This window comes from Helicoverpa zea, chromosome 18 (assembly GCF_022581195.2).
Source record: "Helicoverpa zea isolate HzStark_Cry1AcR chromosome 18, ilHelZeax1.1, whole genome shotgun sequence".
NCBI lineage: Eukaryota > Metazoa > Arthropoda > Insecta > Lepidoptera > Noctuidae > Helicoverpa > Helicoverpa zea.
Window position 1 is genome coordinate 9,054,932 of NC_061469.1, and position 18,354 is coordinate 9,073,285.

Sequence of the window (18,354 nt, forward strand, 5' to 3'; positions counted from 1 at the left end):
ATGAAGGCTTTAACATAAAAAATATATTCTGGATTGCCTACAGTATTTAATGCGGCCTTCAGTGTCGACATCCAATGAGATTGGCTTAATTAAAACAATTACTTATTTATTACGCAGCAGAAATACGCCTTTTGTTTTCGGGTAACAGACTTTCGTACCCAATTGATTGGCCCTTTTTTAACGTCCTGCTTGTTTTGATCAACCATTAATTTACAAGCTCTAATTTTTGACCCAATCTGCCAGTGATTTAGCCACAGTTACATAAGGTCTTGTTTTATACATCAAACCAGTGTCATGTCTAAGGAAGTAAGTAGGTAGGCATGTATGATACAACGGAAAGAAGAACTCGTATAATTATAGATGATTGTTTTATTAATAACCTGTAATTGGATAACTCTCTGGTGTTTAATGACGTCTTACACGGATCAAGAATTTAACATTAAACATCACACTTACTTACCTATCGAGATAGTTTTGGATGTGCAATCGTCTGAGATGGATAAAATTATGGATGAGTGGATGTTTATTATGCTTTCATGCAAAAGCTATTCTGTGTGATTTTTGGTATAAAACCTGGCAGTTAGGTATACAACTCTACGTCAGAATAACGTATTGGCTACCATTTAACCCGGTCGGGGAAGTATTTCCATTGGGACGCAGCTGAAACCGAGGGGACAGTTTTGAAATGTTGGCGTTTATTTTCATTATGAAATCTATATAAGTTCCCGTTCTAAATAAAAACTGATAATTTGTAGGTACGTATTAATAAACTAAGATATGGGCAAAGTTCAATAAACTAAGTGGTAGTGCACTAAGTAATTAGTCCCGTTGCATGTAACTCTACAAGGCGAGTCAAGGCGAACCGCAGTAAAAATATTTTTGCCTTCTAACTCACATAAGTGCAGTTTATTTAGGACGTGGTGTATTTACTTGGTTTAATTAAAGATGAAGTAAAATTCTGCAAAAATGCTGAAGATTATTGCATAAACTCAAAATTCCTTCGGATCATAAGTGAAACTATTGCAATGAGCGATAAACCTTTCCTCTAGCTTTTACGATAAATTAACTAGGCTTTAGGATCAACTTAATCTAATATTAATCATTATAAATTGGCCTTCTGTGACCCATTGTAAGTCGTAGGTCACTGAGTAAATAATATCTTATTGACATGTATAAAAAGTCAAGCATAGAGTTGTATATTACCAAGGTCGACTATAGAGGTAATACCAGTTTAAGTACCTAAATAGAACCTACATTGACTTAACCACATTGTTATAAGCGGTCAGCATTCAACAAAAATCTTAATTAAAATACTTATTTATTGTAGCCGACCGCGATAAGAACGAATTAATTGTTTTATAATGGCATTATTAAATTGCTTCGCTTAACCCTTGTAGTGTATTAAATTCCGCTTGTAATCAATTTCGTTCAATCACAAACGTGTGCATTGTTCAAATTCTTTGGTTACTTTGTTTAGTTAGAATAATTTTGTGTAAGTGTGTATTTTCTTCTGTACGGTTCGCCTTACCAAAACCAACTAAAACGCACAAAACCAAATATATGGGAAACATCTCCTAAAATGCCCGTCCTTCATCACTAAATTTTATGCTTCAGAAACGCGGCACAACTAAATTCCAAGTTAAGTTACTGGTGAATAAATTCTTCCGAGAGTTTTTTTTTTTAATCTAAGTAGGCAGGTTTCCCTAACATACATACTTAAAAAAAAACGGTCTATACAGGTGCATTTTAAGTAGGCACCATGGACGTACTCACCTATGTCACAGGTATAAACTGTTGGCATTATTCTGACCTGACCCTATTTAATGTGGACCACTTGGTCACGCCACATCTTAGCTCGATAACTTCCTAACATTCACGTGAATGTGGCACTGGTATATTTATGTAACAGTGGTATATAGTACCTTCCTTGTATTGTATAGAAGCGGGAATGTTGTATGTACTTAGGGCGTGCAATTTCGGTAAAACAAAAATTACCGGTAAAAATTCGGTAATAAAAATATTTTTACCGGTAAACCGGTAAAACGGTAATTTTTGTATTTTTTTTAAAATGTGATATTATAACAATAATATTGGGTAGTCTTAAAGCAAAAACTAAATAAATATGCAAAGTATAAGGTGGTAAACGTTTTTTGTGTCGTGGGCCGTAACAAAAAACATGTCAGTACCATCCGTACGCGATGTCGCCGACAAAATGCAAGAAAAACGGCTGCGATGGTACGGACATGTAAAAAGGAGTGACACCTGAGGACATCGGCAGTGTGAATGTGATACTCAATCTCAATATACCCGGTCAAAGGCGCAAAGGCAGGCCGAAACCGTGGTGGTTGAGTGTCGTTATGAATGACATGAAAATCTGCGAACTTGAAGAGGAAGATGTCTATTCAGGAGGATAGAGCGAAGTGGAAGAAGGAAGATACGGAAAGCCGACCCCGTCACAAGACGGGATAAACGCTAAGAATTACCATAAAAAATATGTTTTTCATTGAAGGGAAAGCCCTTTTTTATGGTAAATCATCAAATGACAGACTCTTTCTGTCTTAGGTGATCTTCACACTGCCCCGCATCACGCTGCATCTTGCGTGTCGACGCACCTACGCGCGTTCCTGCGGGAGTGCAGATCTGCATCATCGTGCGGGTTTTTCACGCACTCACGCGCGTAGGTGCGTTTTGTAAATTCACGCACAGCGAGTTCCATTTTCAAATATACACGTCACGCCCATTCAAAATCACGCGCGGCATTGCGGGATTCAGTGTGCCATACCTTGCGTCTCGCCGCGCACCTACGCGCGGGGGTGCGTGTTTCTCCGCATGTATGTGCGTGATCCGCATGAACGCGCGTGGATGCATTTTCAGTGTGTTGGACTATGCGTGTTTTCCATACAAACGGAGATATTTCCATACAACGGAAAAAAACGCATCCACGCACTACGCTGCATCATGCGGGGCAGTGTGATAATCGCCTAAAACCCATGTTTTTTAGTAGGTGTTTTGTGGACCAGGGTAGCGGTAACTCTTTCGAACAATCCCGCGGCCCCGGCAGGCCTTGGCCCTGCTGGGCCCCACTGGGATTGCTGACATCTCCCTGAGGAGCCTGTGGAACAACGCGCGCCGCTGACACGGGTCTGTTGTCTATGCAGACGGTGGAACGATGAGCCACCCGAACTCACCGCCCACAGACCGACGCCTACGGTGGCCGGGAGTCGTCTCTCGACCCTTGGCGCCCGTGGTGTCTTCCTGTTCCACTACAGCGGCTGGGATGAGAGGTGCTACTCGCAGTCGCTCCGCCGTCTCCTTCTCGAGCATGACTGCTTTGCAGAAGGGGCGACGGCTTCCCTTTCCCTCTAGCTCCGGACCATGGCTTGAACCAGGGAAGGACGCGAAAGGTCGCCGCTGCCTACTGCCTCGACGACAACACCGCGGTACCCTTCCCAGGCAGTGCACACCTGGACTGTGTGCTCCACCGTGTCCTCAGAGCTGTCCGCATAGTGGTGAAGTAAAAGCCCTTGCTCAGTAAGGTCATAGAGTAGGTAAAAATAAGCAATAAACATTTGTACCTTGTATGAGCTGACAGCTATGAGGAAAAACAGAATAACCGAATGAATACAATTTGTTTAGATTTTATAAATTAAGATGAGAAAGAAGATTTGTATCTAACCTAGAGATAGTTAAGGACACACAAGTTTACTTTTCTAAAAAACAGCAACTTTAACACTCTTACAATACGTAATGTATGCAACATTACATTATATTCAGGCTACATAACAAAGATTTGACGTTAAATGAACAATTGCTATATTTTATCAGAAAAACGTAAAAACCGGTAAATTACCGGTTTCATATTATTTTTACCGGTAATTTAAAACTCGCAAAAATGGGCGATTTACCGGTAAAAACGAAACCGGTTAACCGGTATTGCATGCCCTATATGTACTGTGTACAGTACAAATAAATACATTGTAATAACATGCTCGAGTAGGTACACAGGGTCCACTGTTCAATTATGACTCCTTGTCCGAGTTATGTTAATTACAAGTTCTGAGATATGTAATTTCTTCAAAGCAATATTTTCAATGAATGCAAACTTTTCGATCTCACGAAATAATGTATTATTTGAAGTATGTATAGTCTGAAAGATAACCAAAGGCAAGTCAGCATCTCAGGGATTTAATTAATTTAATTTTAGAACCCCTGACAGCTAGTAATTCCTTCTGCCTGACATTTACACGTAACGTGGGTAGCCACTAGATACAATCAATGCTCCCATTCAGTTTCAGCTCGGCATATAAACAAACACTATTTATATGTTGCACATATACCCAGTGACATATAATTTATTACCAGCCGCCGACGCAGCGTCGTTTTAATTACTAGAATGAAATAATCCTGAAGCCTAAAGTAACGTAACGTTAACGTAAACTGTAACGTTTTGCAGAATTTCTTCCAGATTGATTTTGATGTCTTTCAGTTAAAATCGAAGATTGATAAGCATCAATCAAGTTCTTAACCGCCTTGGGTAAAGTATTTACACTGGATAGCCATGCTTTAGACACACGGGTCTTCTCCACGGGATCCAAATTTTGGGCCTGCGAATGCCTATTCAAAATAAAAACTGTATTCGTTCGTCAATACGAGTGCAGATTTCAAGTTACTTTTGCACCTATTTCCAGGCCCATAATAGGAGGTTTCCAGCCAAAACATATGAAAAAAAAACTTGATATGTCAGACATTGCGCTATTATATTTCAAAGCCAACACTACACAATGAGGTTTTGCATGTCACTCATACATTAAAACAGATAAGAGTTTCGAACAAAGGTGAATACTTGTTGAATAGCAACATTTCTTACGTGACTTATATGACCTAGGTCTCTACACTTTTGATAAGGTGTTGCCATGAACTTTAGAATCTTAGTTCGTAACTGCCCATAAAAAAGTTGCATGACGTAATGTGGAAAGAAAATGGTGTTTTAGACATGTACTGCAATCGGACACTTTTCTTTTTGTAATATCTAAGTATTGGAAGAACAAAAAACGTAGAGGAATTTATGATTAGTTTTTCTATCAGATCAAAGGGCACACATAATATGTTGACAGTGTTCTGTAAGTAAAACATATGCCATATGTCTAACCTTTCTGGTCCCACGCGCGTGATTACGGGTCGCATATTCGTTCAGGCAAGAGACCCTACACAGCAGCTATCGGGAGAATTAAAAGCCGATTATTTAAGCCTGCCGTTCACCGTAATCAATTTAATTTACACCGAGTTCTCGCTTATCTTGAATGTCGGACGCGGTCAAGGTTTAAAATTTTAAAGCTTTTGTTTTCGCGACTGAAGCGGCTCCGATTGGATCCAATACCCTGCATGAATAATAACTGCTTTTCCGCTTTCAGAAATAAAAAATGTAGGAAGATTTTGATATCAAAAGACGTAATATCAGATTAACGATTTGACAAGCTCACGTAATCAATGCATTATGTTTACTTTTAAACATTAGAAAAATGCACTAACAATGGTATTTGTGTAGTACCGTTAGAACTCACGCCAACTCTCGATCATAACCTTCCAATAGTAGGTACTCTAAACCACAATAAACAAGGCACAACAATAAAAAGTTACACAAGAAACATTACTCCAATCTACTTAATACGTCGTACACATGAACGGCATTACGTAACCTCAAGTAAGCAAACATACACGTGCGAAAGCGTAACTAAGACCGCGCAGAGAATGTGCGCAAAGGTGCTGCGTTCTTCGCAACCGGGGCAAACTCGGTAATTACTAAACACTGTAATAACAACCCGCAACGTAAAGGTTAATGAGTAATACAAACATGAAACGTTTGAATCCGACCAAATTGTATAACTCTAAGCTACCCTTTCTGTGGTACTAAGCGGGTGGTTACGAAGGAAACGCATACTTAACACGGGTGAATACATTCCCGTTGCAGGCCCTAAGTCAAAGTATAAAGCATGCAAACAGTCAGGCCACACGTGATATATTCAGCACAGCAACTGCACTTGATAGGTGATAGGTCACGTTCATTCACACTGCGTCAGGTATACAAGCACCTCAAAGGTAAAGATCGCGATAAGACTCACAGAATACGCAAAAAAATCTTGTTAGAAACTTTTTTCTTTTAGCTGGGACTAAAAGTGTGATGATATCAGGTTTACAAAATTAATTTAGTTTACGTAAGTAAGGAAACTTTAGTACTCGTGCCCATAACTTTCCTCAAAGCAGTTGCCGTGCCAAAAGCATCATGTTACAAAGCAATAGACGTACATTAGACGTGACAATGATGGCCGCCGGACCTAGCCCCATGACCAGATATAGGAGCAGCTCCAACATCTTGTATCGCTCGTGGAAAATTTGCTGGTACGTGATGCCGAGGACTGCCAGCAGCCAGATCACCCACCGCAGTTCTCTCAACATCCAGCAGGACAGCGTGCCCACCGTCAGCCACGGGAAGTACGAACTCGCGATGAATATGTAAATCATTGCCCGGTCGCAACGGTGCAGGAAGTGTTTCATTTTACTGTGAAATTTAGTTCGCATTTAGCACAAACAGTTTAGTATAGAATTAACATTAGCAGTATGCTAGCTTGGTTTTATGGTACGGGTTGATCAATTAATCGCTTAGTGGTTTAGCGTGCATGAGCAAGGATGATGCTATATGAATATTACGTATGTTATTAACGCTAAAGTTGCATAGAGAATACTGTGAAAAAGCGATGAACGCACAAATTTTTGTGTTGTCAAAAAAAGGATCCTTCCTTGTAAGCTTTACTCGAGGTGTCTGAGGTTTTGTGGCAAGATAATGTCAAAAGATAAATAATTTCTAACAGCGCATGGCTAAAGTCTATTAAAACTGCAGACAGGGCTTCGTTGGCCTTTGATTCTCGACCAAAAATAAGCCCGCTCATCTCTTGCAGAGTGTAAAAGCAAATCTTGACACAGTGACACGATAGCGTCCGAACCACACTCGCGAAGTTTTAAAACCGTTCACACTTAGGGCACCTACGCATTATGCGGTTAGCCGGAATGCGGTCAGCCGTCCGGCTAACCGTAGGAAACGGTTGCGCTTGCGGTTAGCCGGGTGGCGGATAGCCGCAACTCCAACCGGAAAGTGCGTTTAGAAACCGTAGTGGTTTGCGGTTGGTTTTTATCGGAATATTCTGCGGATTTAGTATTCCAGATTGCTGGCCTATTTTGTATCTCGATTATAATTTTTTCGGTAACGAAATCCATATTAATAAAGTATCAGTTAAATGCGCGAATGTTGGTGAACACGTTTACCGTCAATGGCGGGCAACCGCAAACTAGCATATCCGCGTAGTGTGTATGGCGACCGTCCGGCTGGCCGCCGGTCGGGCCGCAGCGCTCAGAACGACCGGAGCGGTCGGGCGGCAGCCGCGTCGTAGTGCGAATGAAAACTACATTCTCGTACAAATTTTTTATTGCGGTCAGCCGCACGGCTGACCGCAGTCCGGCTAACCGCATAATGCGTAGGTGCCCTTATAGTATTCCACTCTGAAAAAGATAAATTACTCTCAAATCCAGTACATGCAAATATATTTTTTTGTTTTAAAAAGGCTGTTATCTGAAAGCAACTGAAAATTGATAGTTCTACGACTTGTTTAAAAAAAGTTTAATTCAATGGAAAAGAGCATTCAACACACAGCATATTCAGCTCGGAGCTCTGCATAGATTAATGTAAGCCTATTATACGTGGCTTTAACCACTCAATCCAGGCTTTGTTGCTGGGAAAACTATAACTAGGTTACTCAATGCCCATAGTGCCTTGGTAGATGATATTAAAATAAAGAAAAGCATTTGTTCCTCATTGCATTCCACCAGACCGATTCAACAGCCAAGTGAGGATTAAAAAAAAACGCAAATAACAAATCGTTTTAAATGGCATACGTAAACAGTTTATTTTCCCCGGAAATAAATCTATCGTTTTGCATAACCCCAATTAAATATTCAAATGATAGCATACTTAACGACAACAATGGACGTTAGAGTAGGTCGTGTAATCCCTATGCGATATCGTTGGCCCTTTACGATCTTTTAACCCTTACTTATTCAGGGAACGTCATTGATATATACTGAGTCATTGTCCTTTATCACTATCGGAATACTAACAGTAACACTAGGTATATGTATAAATAAAAATAACTGAAATCGTATTAATCTTCAAATATAAAAGATTTGCGCGTAGTCGAAATTCTTTATACATTTCTCCTAACTATCACTTAACGTTCAAAAATAGCTATGCAAAAGACATCCTTTTCAATCTAAAGTGGAAAATAAAATCCAATTTAGCCATTCAGCCATTTAGGTAATCCATCGTTGCCTTTGCCATTCTTCGCCCACACAATACACTAATTCAAAACCGCATGTCGTACGGTAACACATCTCAATAGCCTAAACGTTGTGGTCTTAACGAGCCATTTCCTGCGACCGACCTTGCTCCAGCAGATGAAGCCTTAGTACTTACAAGGACTTGCTATTTATAAAACATAACACCCTTCATGAAACTATGTCGTTTGCAGGCTTTCGTTTCAGTTACCAAGGTTTCGTAAACGTGACTTACGTTTTGAACGAGGTGAACATTGAGCACGTTGATACTTCAAGACAAAAAGCAAAATCAGTTGTAGAACGTAGATTTATACTGGTTTCCAATTAAAAGTGCATTGTATTTCGTAGAGCAATTGATATCTTAAGTTGGCCAAATTAGTCTTACTTTACCACGTTGTCCCTAAGAGCCTCTTTTGAAAAATATTGTGCTTCAGCTTACACATTTGTTTGATAGCATTGTTTGAAAGCATAATATCTCAAACAACGTATAATATGCATAATACGTAAAGAAGCTACGATCCGTTCTCATCTTGCAAGCTATCAACAGAGTACATTAATATCCGTTCCGTTCAATATATTTTATCACTATATACATATTCCGACACGAGCTCTACAGAATACAGAAAATTGTATCTGAAATGTGTCAGAAATCTAATTTTCATACCACGAGCAATGTAACGCGGCTGAAATTATTTCCATACAAGCTTGTAGACGGAGCCATTTTTCATGCGTTGTGTCGATGTGTGTCAGATACAGCAAAACATACTTGATTGTTTAAGCTCCCATCTATAGGCTTCAGTATACAATACAAATACAGTAGTCCTACTGATACATTATTTAACTTCTGACTTTAATTACCCGATTTCACCATTTATCTACATGTTTATTTATTGTTAAGTCGGACAATGAATTATTATCATCGTAAGCGATAAAAAATAGAATGTCAATAACGTTATTATTGAATTCATATCATTATATAGTCACCAGCAATGACCATGTGCTCGACGATAAAATTGGACCGTTTAGTAAACGATCCACATCGTTCATCGAAATTACACTGTAATTTATCATTCATTCGAATGCCCACCATTTGTAAACTTTTCAAAAGGAAATTACCAGCTGTATTTTTTTATTTATAAAGCAATTTAGGAAACTAGTTCCAGTTTTCTGTTGCAATACGTGACCTATATGATACAAATAAGAAGCAATATTTTTTAAATATTTGATCGCGTTAATTTTGTTGAGAGACTGCTTTGTTATTTCATCTATAAATCCGGCTTCGGCAGAGCTCTAAAATTAGACATCCCTTACTCTGTAAACAGTTGCTATAGATAGAACTGTGTACGTACGTATAGGTTGGCCGATCCCTAATATCACTTCCATCTGTATAGTCTATAGCCAGGATTAATCTCTTTGAGGCGTCCCCGAGGCAGTTGCAACCCTCTTGCTTGGCTGCGCGTCCCCTCTCGCTCACTGGCTGTAAAGGCCGTCTGTGACTGACTTTCCATTTGATGGAAAAAACTAATAAACCTGATTCTGAGACGTTATATTATTTTAATATTGCGTATCTATTTAAAGGAAACTTAACTTTAAAAGATAACAAATGTACAAGGAAATGTAAATAGTTACACTGGTGAGCGTGGAAGCATGTAAGCTTTTTAAGATATAGAAAAACCATTACCAACATGTAAACTATGCAACAGTCGAAAGAAAATCACTATTAGTACCACAAAAAAAATCTTCATCGTATTCCATAAATAATAAGGTAGTTACAAATTCTTGGCAATGTAAGCAACTTAGTTTCGGGAATAGAATTTGATGATAGACCCCTTGTGCCAAGGCCTATAGCGGCAATAAATTAATTATTCACTGGAACAATTTTGTGAGGCGTGTGTAGTGGGAAATACTTCGGAGTAATTGTATCACGTAGCACGTACTTCCTAATGAAATAACCTGTGTTTTTGGTGAAGGTTTATGCCAAAAATTGCGTGTCCATTTAGGTCTCTAACAGTCCGTGTGCTGTTTTACTATTTAGGTTATTTGCTTTGTTTGTACTCCCCTTACACAATTTAACAGTGTTATAAAATTGAAAGCATTTTACAAGCCTTTATAAAAACTTTAAATGTCTGTATTTTTTTATAATGAATGTAAGATTGAATTTGAAAAAAACTGTAACAAGCGTTGTTACATAAAAAGCCTAGTTTACACTAGGTTTCAAGAGTATTCCCAAAGTTCCCACTGTACTTGTATCAATTTAAGCCTCAAAGATTCCTCCGACCTAACTAGGCCCAGGGGCTTTGTACATAATTCTTCCACGTCCATTAGGTGTAATTAATAATAGTGCGTAGTTTAACTAGTTTTGAAGTTACTTTGATTTCATACTGCTTTTGTTACAGCCTTCAATAGCGGAATAGCGTCAGCTCATATGTTATTCCTAGAATGTAATGAACATGAGAAGTAAGTATATAAGAAATAAGAGCAATAACTTCGTGCCTACACAGAGAATTTGTGAAATAATCGGCACTCGTCTTGATAGAAGACTATTTTTTAATCTAGCCGGCTGTCACGAGGAGCAACAAGGGTACGTGTAAAGTGGCAATAAATCAGCTGTACGTCTAGCGGAGACCGACATCCGTATACACGAGGAGACTTGTCACTGTGAAGCGTTGAATAACACCTAAATCATACACGTTGGGACAAGAGCTGCAGAGTCAGAGTCAGAGCATGGCAACAGAGATTGCAACGGATACTACGGCGATATTGATGATTCTACACCACAACGACATGATTAAAGACCCACAGATGGTAAGACTATCTCAATTGGCAGACTTCCAATCATAACCATCGTTGTTAGAAGCCATTATCTTACGTAGTACGACTACGATAGTGCTCTTTTGTTATTTTGTATTAGGGTAGTTCCTGCTTTTGTTTCGTCATGAATATTATGCATACGAATTGTAGGAACTGCCAGTTATGTTGCTATAATCTTAATTTTGTCTGATGTATGACGATGGAGAGCTTCATGATGAAACAAGACAGGTGTACGATACATAGTAATTATTGTTTGAAGACCCATATCGCAGTTAGCAGATCCATGTAAACCTACACAAGCGAAGACGAGATAATTACCAATTACAAAAGGTCAAAGGTGTATTGCTAATTCCGATTACCCTTCTCAAATTCGTATTGGAATTACGCATCGGTTCGTTGAATTAATTGGATCCATCTGAAATGACTTCGCCATTTAAGATTAATCGATAAGATTGTTTAAAAAGTCAGCCTATTCATGACAAGTTCATAGGAAAGTCTGAACTTTAACAATAGGACTATTTATAGACCGATCATGTTTTACGTTAATTGGTAATTCCGTCAAATAATCCTTTCAAAACCTAAAGAAGAAGTTTAATTCTTCTATTATTTCCAAAACAATTGCATTGTTATGCATATTTGAAAAAAGAAAGCTGGGTAAGATTTGCAAAATTTTTACAGTTACTAGAAGAAACCTTTTTGTAACTGAACTGAAAATGAATCCAGCACGAGATAGGTGTAATTGCGGCTTTTTCGTACTTCAGCCATCTTTCCCAGTAATAGCTGGAAATCTTTCACTCAGATCTTTACTTTTAAAGATAACACCAGCGAACAACGATGCCACAAACAGTAATGACGCTATTCTACACTCGTTGGGAATTTCAAAGGCCTTTGTCAAAATGTTGCGCTTGACTTATTAAGGGCTAATTAAGTTAATTAGTTTCAAAGGTTTTATTTCAAAGATTCCGCTGTCGAAATAATTGTTGCCACTGGTTGAAACGTTGGAACTGTAACTACGAGCGCTAAAGCATTGCTTGCATTCCCGGAGTGACCTTGTCCTAATTAATCACCGCATTCATCCCTATCCAGTTCGATCAGGGAATTTATGGCTCAATAAATAGGAAATTTGTGTTCGCTGTAAAGCTTTATGCGAACTTAAGCAAGTTAGCAGATGTTGGGAATTTAGGTATACGACCGACGCCATGATCAGTATTGCTATAAGTCTCTGTGGGAAAATCCTTTAGTAGGTATGCGAAATATTATATCGTTATCGTAACAACCAAGTCCTATAGATCGATGGCACAATACTGTACCTACAATAGGTGTTCATACATGCGATCCTCAACCGCCTTCGTTTTGTGAGACACATCACGCAGAATTTCATATAAAACGTAATATTCGATACACGCCAAAGCTAGTTTGATAGGATCAAGCTAATCTTTGTAGCCTTGGCTGGATATTAAATTACCTATTTTAGAAGCCATTTTGGCGATTATTGACGCTTATATAGCATGAAGCTTAGTTGTAGGCAATATGAACTGGCACGAAACCGATAAAAAGGAAAGGAAAATGTGGGCCTTCGTGAAAGATTTTCAATTAGAAGGCAGTGTTTGGAATGTTCCCTAATGAATTGGGAACAGCTCACTCTCCATCCCATGAGAACGCAATTACCCTTAGCGAATTACTACTGCTTAGTAATCACTCTGGCTGAATACGGAGATGGGGTGCCTTTCAGGAATAACAAACATTTATTTGTCACCATACAAGACAGAACGTAATCCATTCAAATATGTATTCTATTTTTGTACCTGTCATTTCTTCGCAATATTCGGAGTAAAAAAATACGTTCGATCGCACATAATCGAGGCCAGTCCCACATTACAACGGAAAATATGGGGTGGGTCATTGCAAAGATATGTAACGAGGGCGAGTTCTTACTTAGCTAAAACCTACCGCAGTTTCGTTCGAAAAACTTTGGTAGAAACGGTCGAAGTTTTGTGCGAGAGTGCAAACTTTACACATTACTTTCGATACAAGTGATTGAAGCTGGCGAAGAGGGCCATTTGATACTCAAGGACATTGTAGGTCGACTTCAAAGTAATTATAAACGATATTTTGGTACGCCTGAGCTGTAGGACGGTCCAATATATATGATCTAAAGAGGTCCTTAAATGGCGTATCGGCATTTCAGACCATTTATTAAGTTTCAAAACGTCTGTAATGGAACTTATCTGATGCTTTTTGGTACTAACTTGGATGATGCTCTTTTATTTCACAGTAGTTTCATGTTCCGTACATTAACTAAAATGACCAAGTTGAACTGGTACCGAATTAAAAACTCGTGGAAAGCTCGCAGAACAGCAGACGTGTGGCTCACGATAAACAGAGCTGACATTAAAATCTTTATGCCTTAGTGGCGAGTTAGTGCAACTTTAGTGTTAATAACATTACTTTCAGCGGCCATATTATTTCACGTTAAAGCCATCTTTCCGAAGGGAAAGTCTGGTATAACGTGTGATAATAGGACCGTGTGTCATTTAAATCAGTTTTACTTTGAAGGAAGATCTTAAGCGATGAAAAGCAATAGGGTTGTTTCCAATTTTCGGAAATCTATTTAGATAGCTTCTAAATAATTTTAAGATCACCCTCTCTTTCATTTTTCGTCTCAAATCTTTTTATTTTTTATGTATTACATGTTTTTCTATTTGTCTTAAAATATTGCTCAGAAAACGCTAGATCACGTGACTGTGACGTCAACGTTCTCTGTTCATTCCTTTACATTTTAAAGCACATCTAACGAGAAAAAACTAACATACCAACTAATGGATTTCTTTATTTTAATAATGTATTTTTATAAAATAGCTACAAAAAGTATAATATTTTATACATATAGATTATTTTTATACATTTGCACAAAAATAAAATACCTCAAATGTTTTGTGTTGTGTACGCGGAAAAATGAAATGGTGCAAAGAAACGTAAAGTTTGTGTTTATTTATATTGAGGTTATGTTTGTGTCCGCGTTCGAAAAGATTTGATGCTTTTTCAAAAAACTTAAACTAAATGAATGTCTACAAGGTTTGTGTTGTGCGAGACTGTGGAAATACGACCATTAGTGCTCTAAATAAACTGTTCATCCACGTACCGCTGAATAAAAATCTTGGTTATTGGCAAAGAATTGAGCGACCATAAAAGAGTCTACTCTTGGCAGATTGTAACTATCAGCTTTCATAAATCCTTTCTCCATAATTCTTTAGCAGTTGTATCACTTAAATGCAATTAACACACAGAACTTCACAGAAGCAAATAAACAAAACATTAATTCTGAGGTTATTTCGATATATCTGTCACTGTCAAATACTTGTCATTGTCAAATATAGAAAGGATGACGTCATCGGTCTCTTCTCGTCGTTTTTAATGGCGTGACGTCACAGGCTCAAAATTAAAATTTCATAAATTAATTAAAAAATATATGGTCATTTATAAATAATATAATATAGCTTATCGTGTTTCTAGTTTTGTGAACTTTCGGTGCATTTATTTAATTTTAACTAAATGAATACTAGGAAACAACCCTATTAAGCACAAAATACAGATACTATGTTCAACTCACGTATCAGACCTACAGCAGCATACTGAATGGAAGGTGGTGGACACCGCGAACAGAAGGCACAATGCCAGCCCGTATACAACGGCGGCGATGGCTTGCGGCGCGTTCACGGAACGCGTCAGCAACTCCCGCGCACCGAGCGACGCAGGCGCGACGCATAGCGCGTGCGTGCATACGTTCGCTACGTTCTCAACCTGTGGACAAAAGAACTAGTTGAATTATTAAAATCCCGAGTAAAATTAACTAACGATGGTTGACTGGTAGAGGATGCCTTGCGGCATTAGGTCCGCCAATGTAACTTTTTGTACATCTATACATATAATAAATCTGTAGAAAAGTAATTTTTGTACATTGAAGAAATTGACAAAAAAAATAGCCAGCATGTTAAAGGATAACTAACAGAACCCATTTCCATCATTTTTGTCATTTTTGTCTGTTTGTCTGTTTGTCTGTTTGTCTGTTTATCTGTTTGTTTGTTCGGGATTCACGTAAAATCTACGAATTAAATGCACACAATGCTTATATACAAAAATTCTACGTAACTTGGGGTATTACTTAGTTTTTGTTTCATCGAAATCGATTCACTCTATCAAAAGATATGATTAATTTTGTGAATTCAAGATGTAAAATATAACGACACGCAATCTATTTGTCAAAACTGTACATTTGAATGTTGTACTTATATTAGTTGATCGGCCTATTATTAATCTTTACACAGAAAATCACACCTTTATAAGTAACTTCGGAAGAAAAAAAAAATATGAAAATTTTGTTTAGCCAAGGTTAAAGTAGCTCCATCTGTGGTCAAAGGAGCGAGGTGGTAAATTACAATATTACCATACATTCTTTATAGAGGATTATTATTTCAACAGATGGAGTTGTGTATTTTCCGTAATTCACCATATTTTAACACGTAGTGTAATTTTTCGATAGACATTTCAATAATGTTTGTCAGTTTGCCGTGCCACATCAAAATCCAACTATAATTATTACCTTGATGAAAAGAAAATTAATAGTTCTCAGCCAAATTTAAAACGGTGCCATCTAAATTATTTTTTGAACATTATGTCAAAAATGATGACTTTAGTGGAACAATTAATTATCATTTAAAGTTACAGATGGAGTTCGTATCAGGATTTTTTCATAAACATAGTTTAGCTTATCTTCCACTAATGTGGTGGCCTTAAAACAAATTACTTTGAGTGAGTAGTATTAAGTAGACCTTAATTATTTTTCTGATGCAAAATATGTAAACTTAATCCTAGAAGAAATGAGGATCTATCTCTCGCAAGCGCTGCTAAGCGTGAGGAAGGTAATGTAGGATTCTGTAGCTTTAAAAACAAGCCCAGATACAAAGTGCAGATAAGAAATGGGAGCTCTCTCTATTTAATACCATACACACGTAAAATGCTTTATGCGTCTGAAAACGTACAAATTACGCGCCGCATACCAGAGACATGCTTACTTTCAACTTCTGATCGCAAATACACTGTTCACGATTACGAACAGTCTCAGTAAGACCCGAGCCAAGTCTAAAAACCCTAAAAAACACCTTTTATATAAAACTACGTTTGATGTAATTTAATCACAAAGACAGAATTGTTCTCTGTTGCAAATCCTATCCACCTATATCCTATCCTGATCCAGAATGCATTGCAGGTGTGCATTGCACAAAAACCAATGGTATCCTATTCGAGAAGTCAAAAGAGTTGACCTGCCAACGTCAGCTTCTGCGCTAAGCAAGTGTTCTTAATAGTACCATCAGAATTACATTCATCGTTGAATGAGGTGAATAAATTTTCAGAAACCACAATAACAGTAGGAGCCAAAGCGTATTATCACTTCATAGAGCTCTGATTGGCCCCAGGTGACCAAGTCAGGTCCGATTTGTTCGTTCATCAGATCTTTGAAAGTGTTTCGGTGGATACTTACTGTCGTCCTGTTTATGTGTGACACAAAATATGGTATATAAACGTCCTCCGCAAGAGCGAAATTTTCCCGGTGTGCGGTAGTGACGCACAGTATACAACACTTATGTTTCTTTTGATTTGCTGGCTCCACCAAGAAATGACAAATTGCGAGCGTACATTCTGAAAATCTTGGCAAAACTACAGGTTTCAAGTACGAACACATGAAGTGGACTCTCACAGATACGTACATTTTGCCTATTCGTGAACTAATGCAAACATTTCGGTGGAGTCCCGGCTTAGGCCTCCCCCACGTTGCGTTGCGTGAGCGTCGCGTTTTGCTGCCCTGCGGCATTTGCAGCGCGCTCGCGGCGCGCACGCGCCGCTCTCCTTGACGTTTAGCTGCTAAGGCGTTTAGCGGGCGGCGGGGATAGCAAGCGAAGAGGTAAGAACGCAACTCGAGCGCCGCGTGCTCAAAAAACTATCCTACCCTATGCGCCTGCTGATGATGATGACTCATTTTATCATCCATCCAGCTATTCCCCAACTATGTTGGTGTTGGCTTCCAGTCACCGAATCTGTTTGAGTACCAATATTTTGCTTGGAGCGACTACCTATCTACAATCCAGTCAACTATACAAGACGATATCCATATTATGGTAAGACTGACAGACTTTCAGGCTTCTGATTAGTCGCAGCAGCTGCAGAAAATGTACAAATGACAGCTTTGTCAGACTCAAAGCATGGAGACATAGATTATAGCTGTTTCCTGTGAAAATTATTTACGCACCATACGTAATAATTTTCCAAATTGGCTGAACAACGTCACAAACTTTACTTCTTTTGTTTAGATAAATGGTCACATCCACAACACAACCTTGATCAATGAATCTATGCGACTGCTAAGTGCTAATCCTAATTATACTGTCACGTGAAAGAATGCACCTACGGGATAAGTAGTATTTTGACGATTCTATATTGCCCACGCAGACGAAGTTGCGGGCAACAGCTAGTACAGTATAAAATAAATAAAAATTGTTTAAATAGCCGTTTGATATAAAATGTGGGGGAGGAAAGGTAAAAGGGTAGTAACAATTTGCGCGAATTAGTTCTAAAGCGACGTGGGTGAAACAGGTAACGGCTATAGGAAGTAAGTAAGCTTTATTGCCTGTCCACGTGGATTTCTAAACAATATTTCTCGATACATACACGTATCTTTTGGAATGCATGTCAAACAGTAACACATTTTACTCTGTCATAGTGCGGTATTGGTATTGCACTTCCTAGCAAATTGGATTTTTATCTCGATAGCTTTTGTATGCCGTTCGGTCGAACAGTTTCAGTTATCCCATATCACTTTAATACAATCTGGAACACATTTTACCTGCGTACAATTTTGCAGATATTGTAGCAACCAATATTGGCAGGTGTACGCTAACAAGAGACTAACGACGAATTATACGTATACAGTAAGAAATACGGATACTATTTATCTTTTTAGGGTTCCGTACCCAAAGGGTAAAACGGGACCCTATTGTTTTCGCTCCTCTGTGCGCTGGTACGGAACCCTTCGTGAGCGAGTCCGACTCGCACTTGGCCGGTTTTTTATTAAAGTCATCTTTTAAATAAAAATGCAGGTAGTGCAGG

The 18,354-nt window shown here is 38.5% G+C and overlaps 1 protein-coding gene across 1 annotated transcript in view; it reads right to left on the bottom strand.

The window, feature by feature from the left end:
* Positions 1 to 18,354, bottom strand: part of LOC124638663 (monocyte to macrophage differentiation factor) — a 34,312-nt gene that overhangs the window by 8,308 nt on the left and 7,650 nt on the right. The window contains exons 2-3 of the mRNA XM_047175661.1: positions 14,804 to 14,994; positions 6,304 to 6,556 (exon numbers count right to left, since the gene is read on the bottom strand). Of these exons, the coding sequence (XP_047031617.1) occupies positions 6,304 to 6,556; positions 14,804 to 14,994 (444 nt within the window). The remainder of the gene's footprint in view (positions 1 to 6,303; positions 6,557 to 14,803; positions 14,995 to 18,354) is intronic.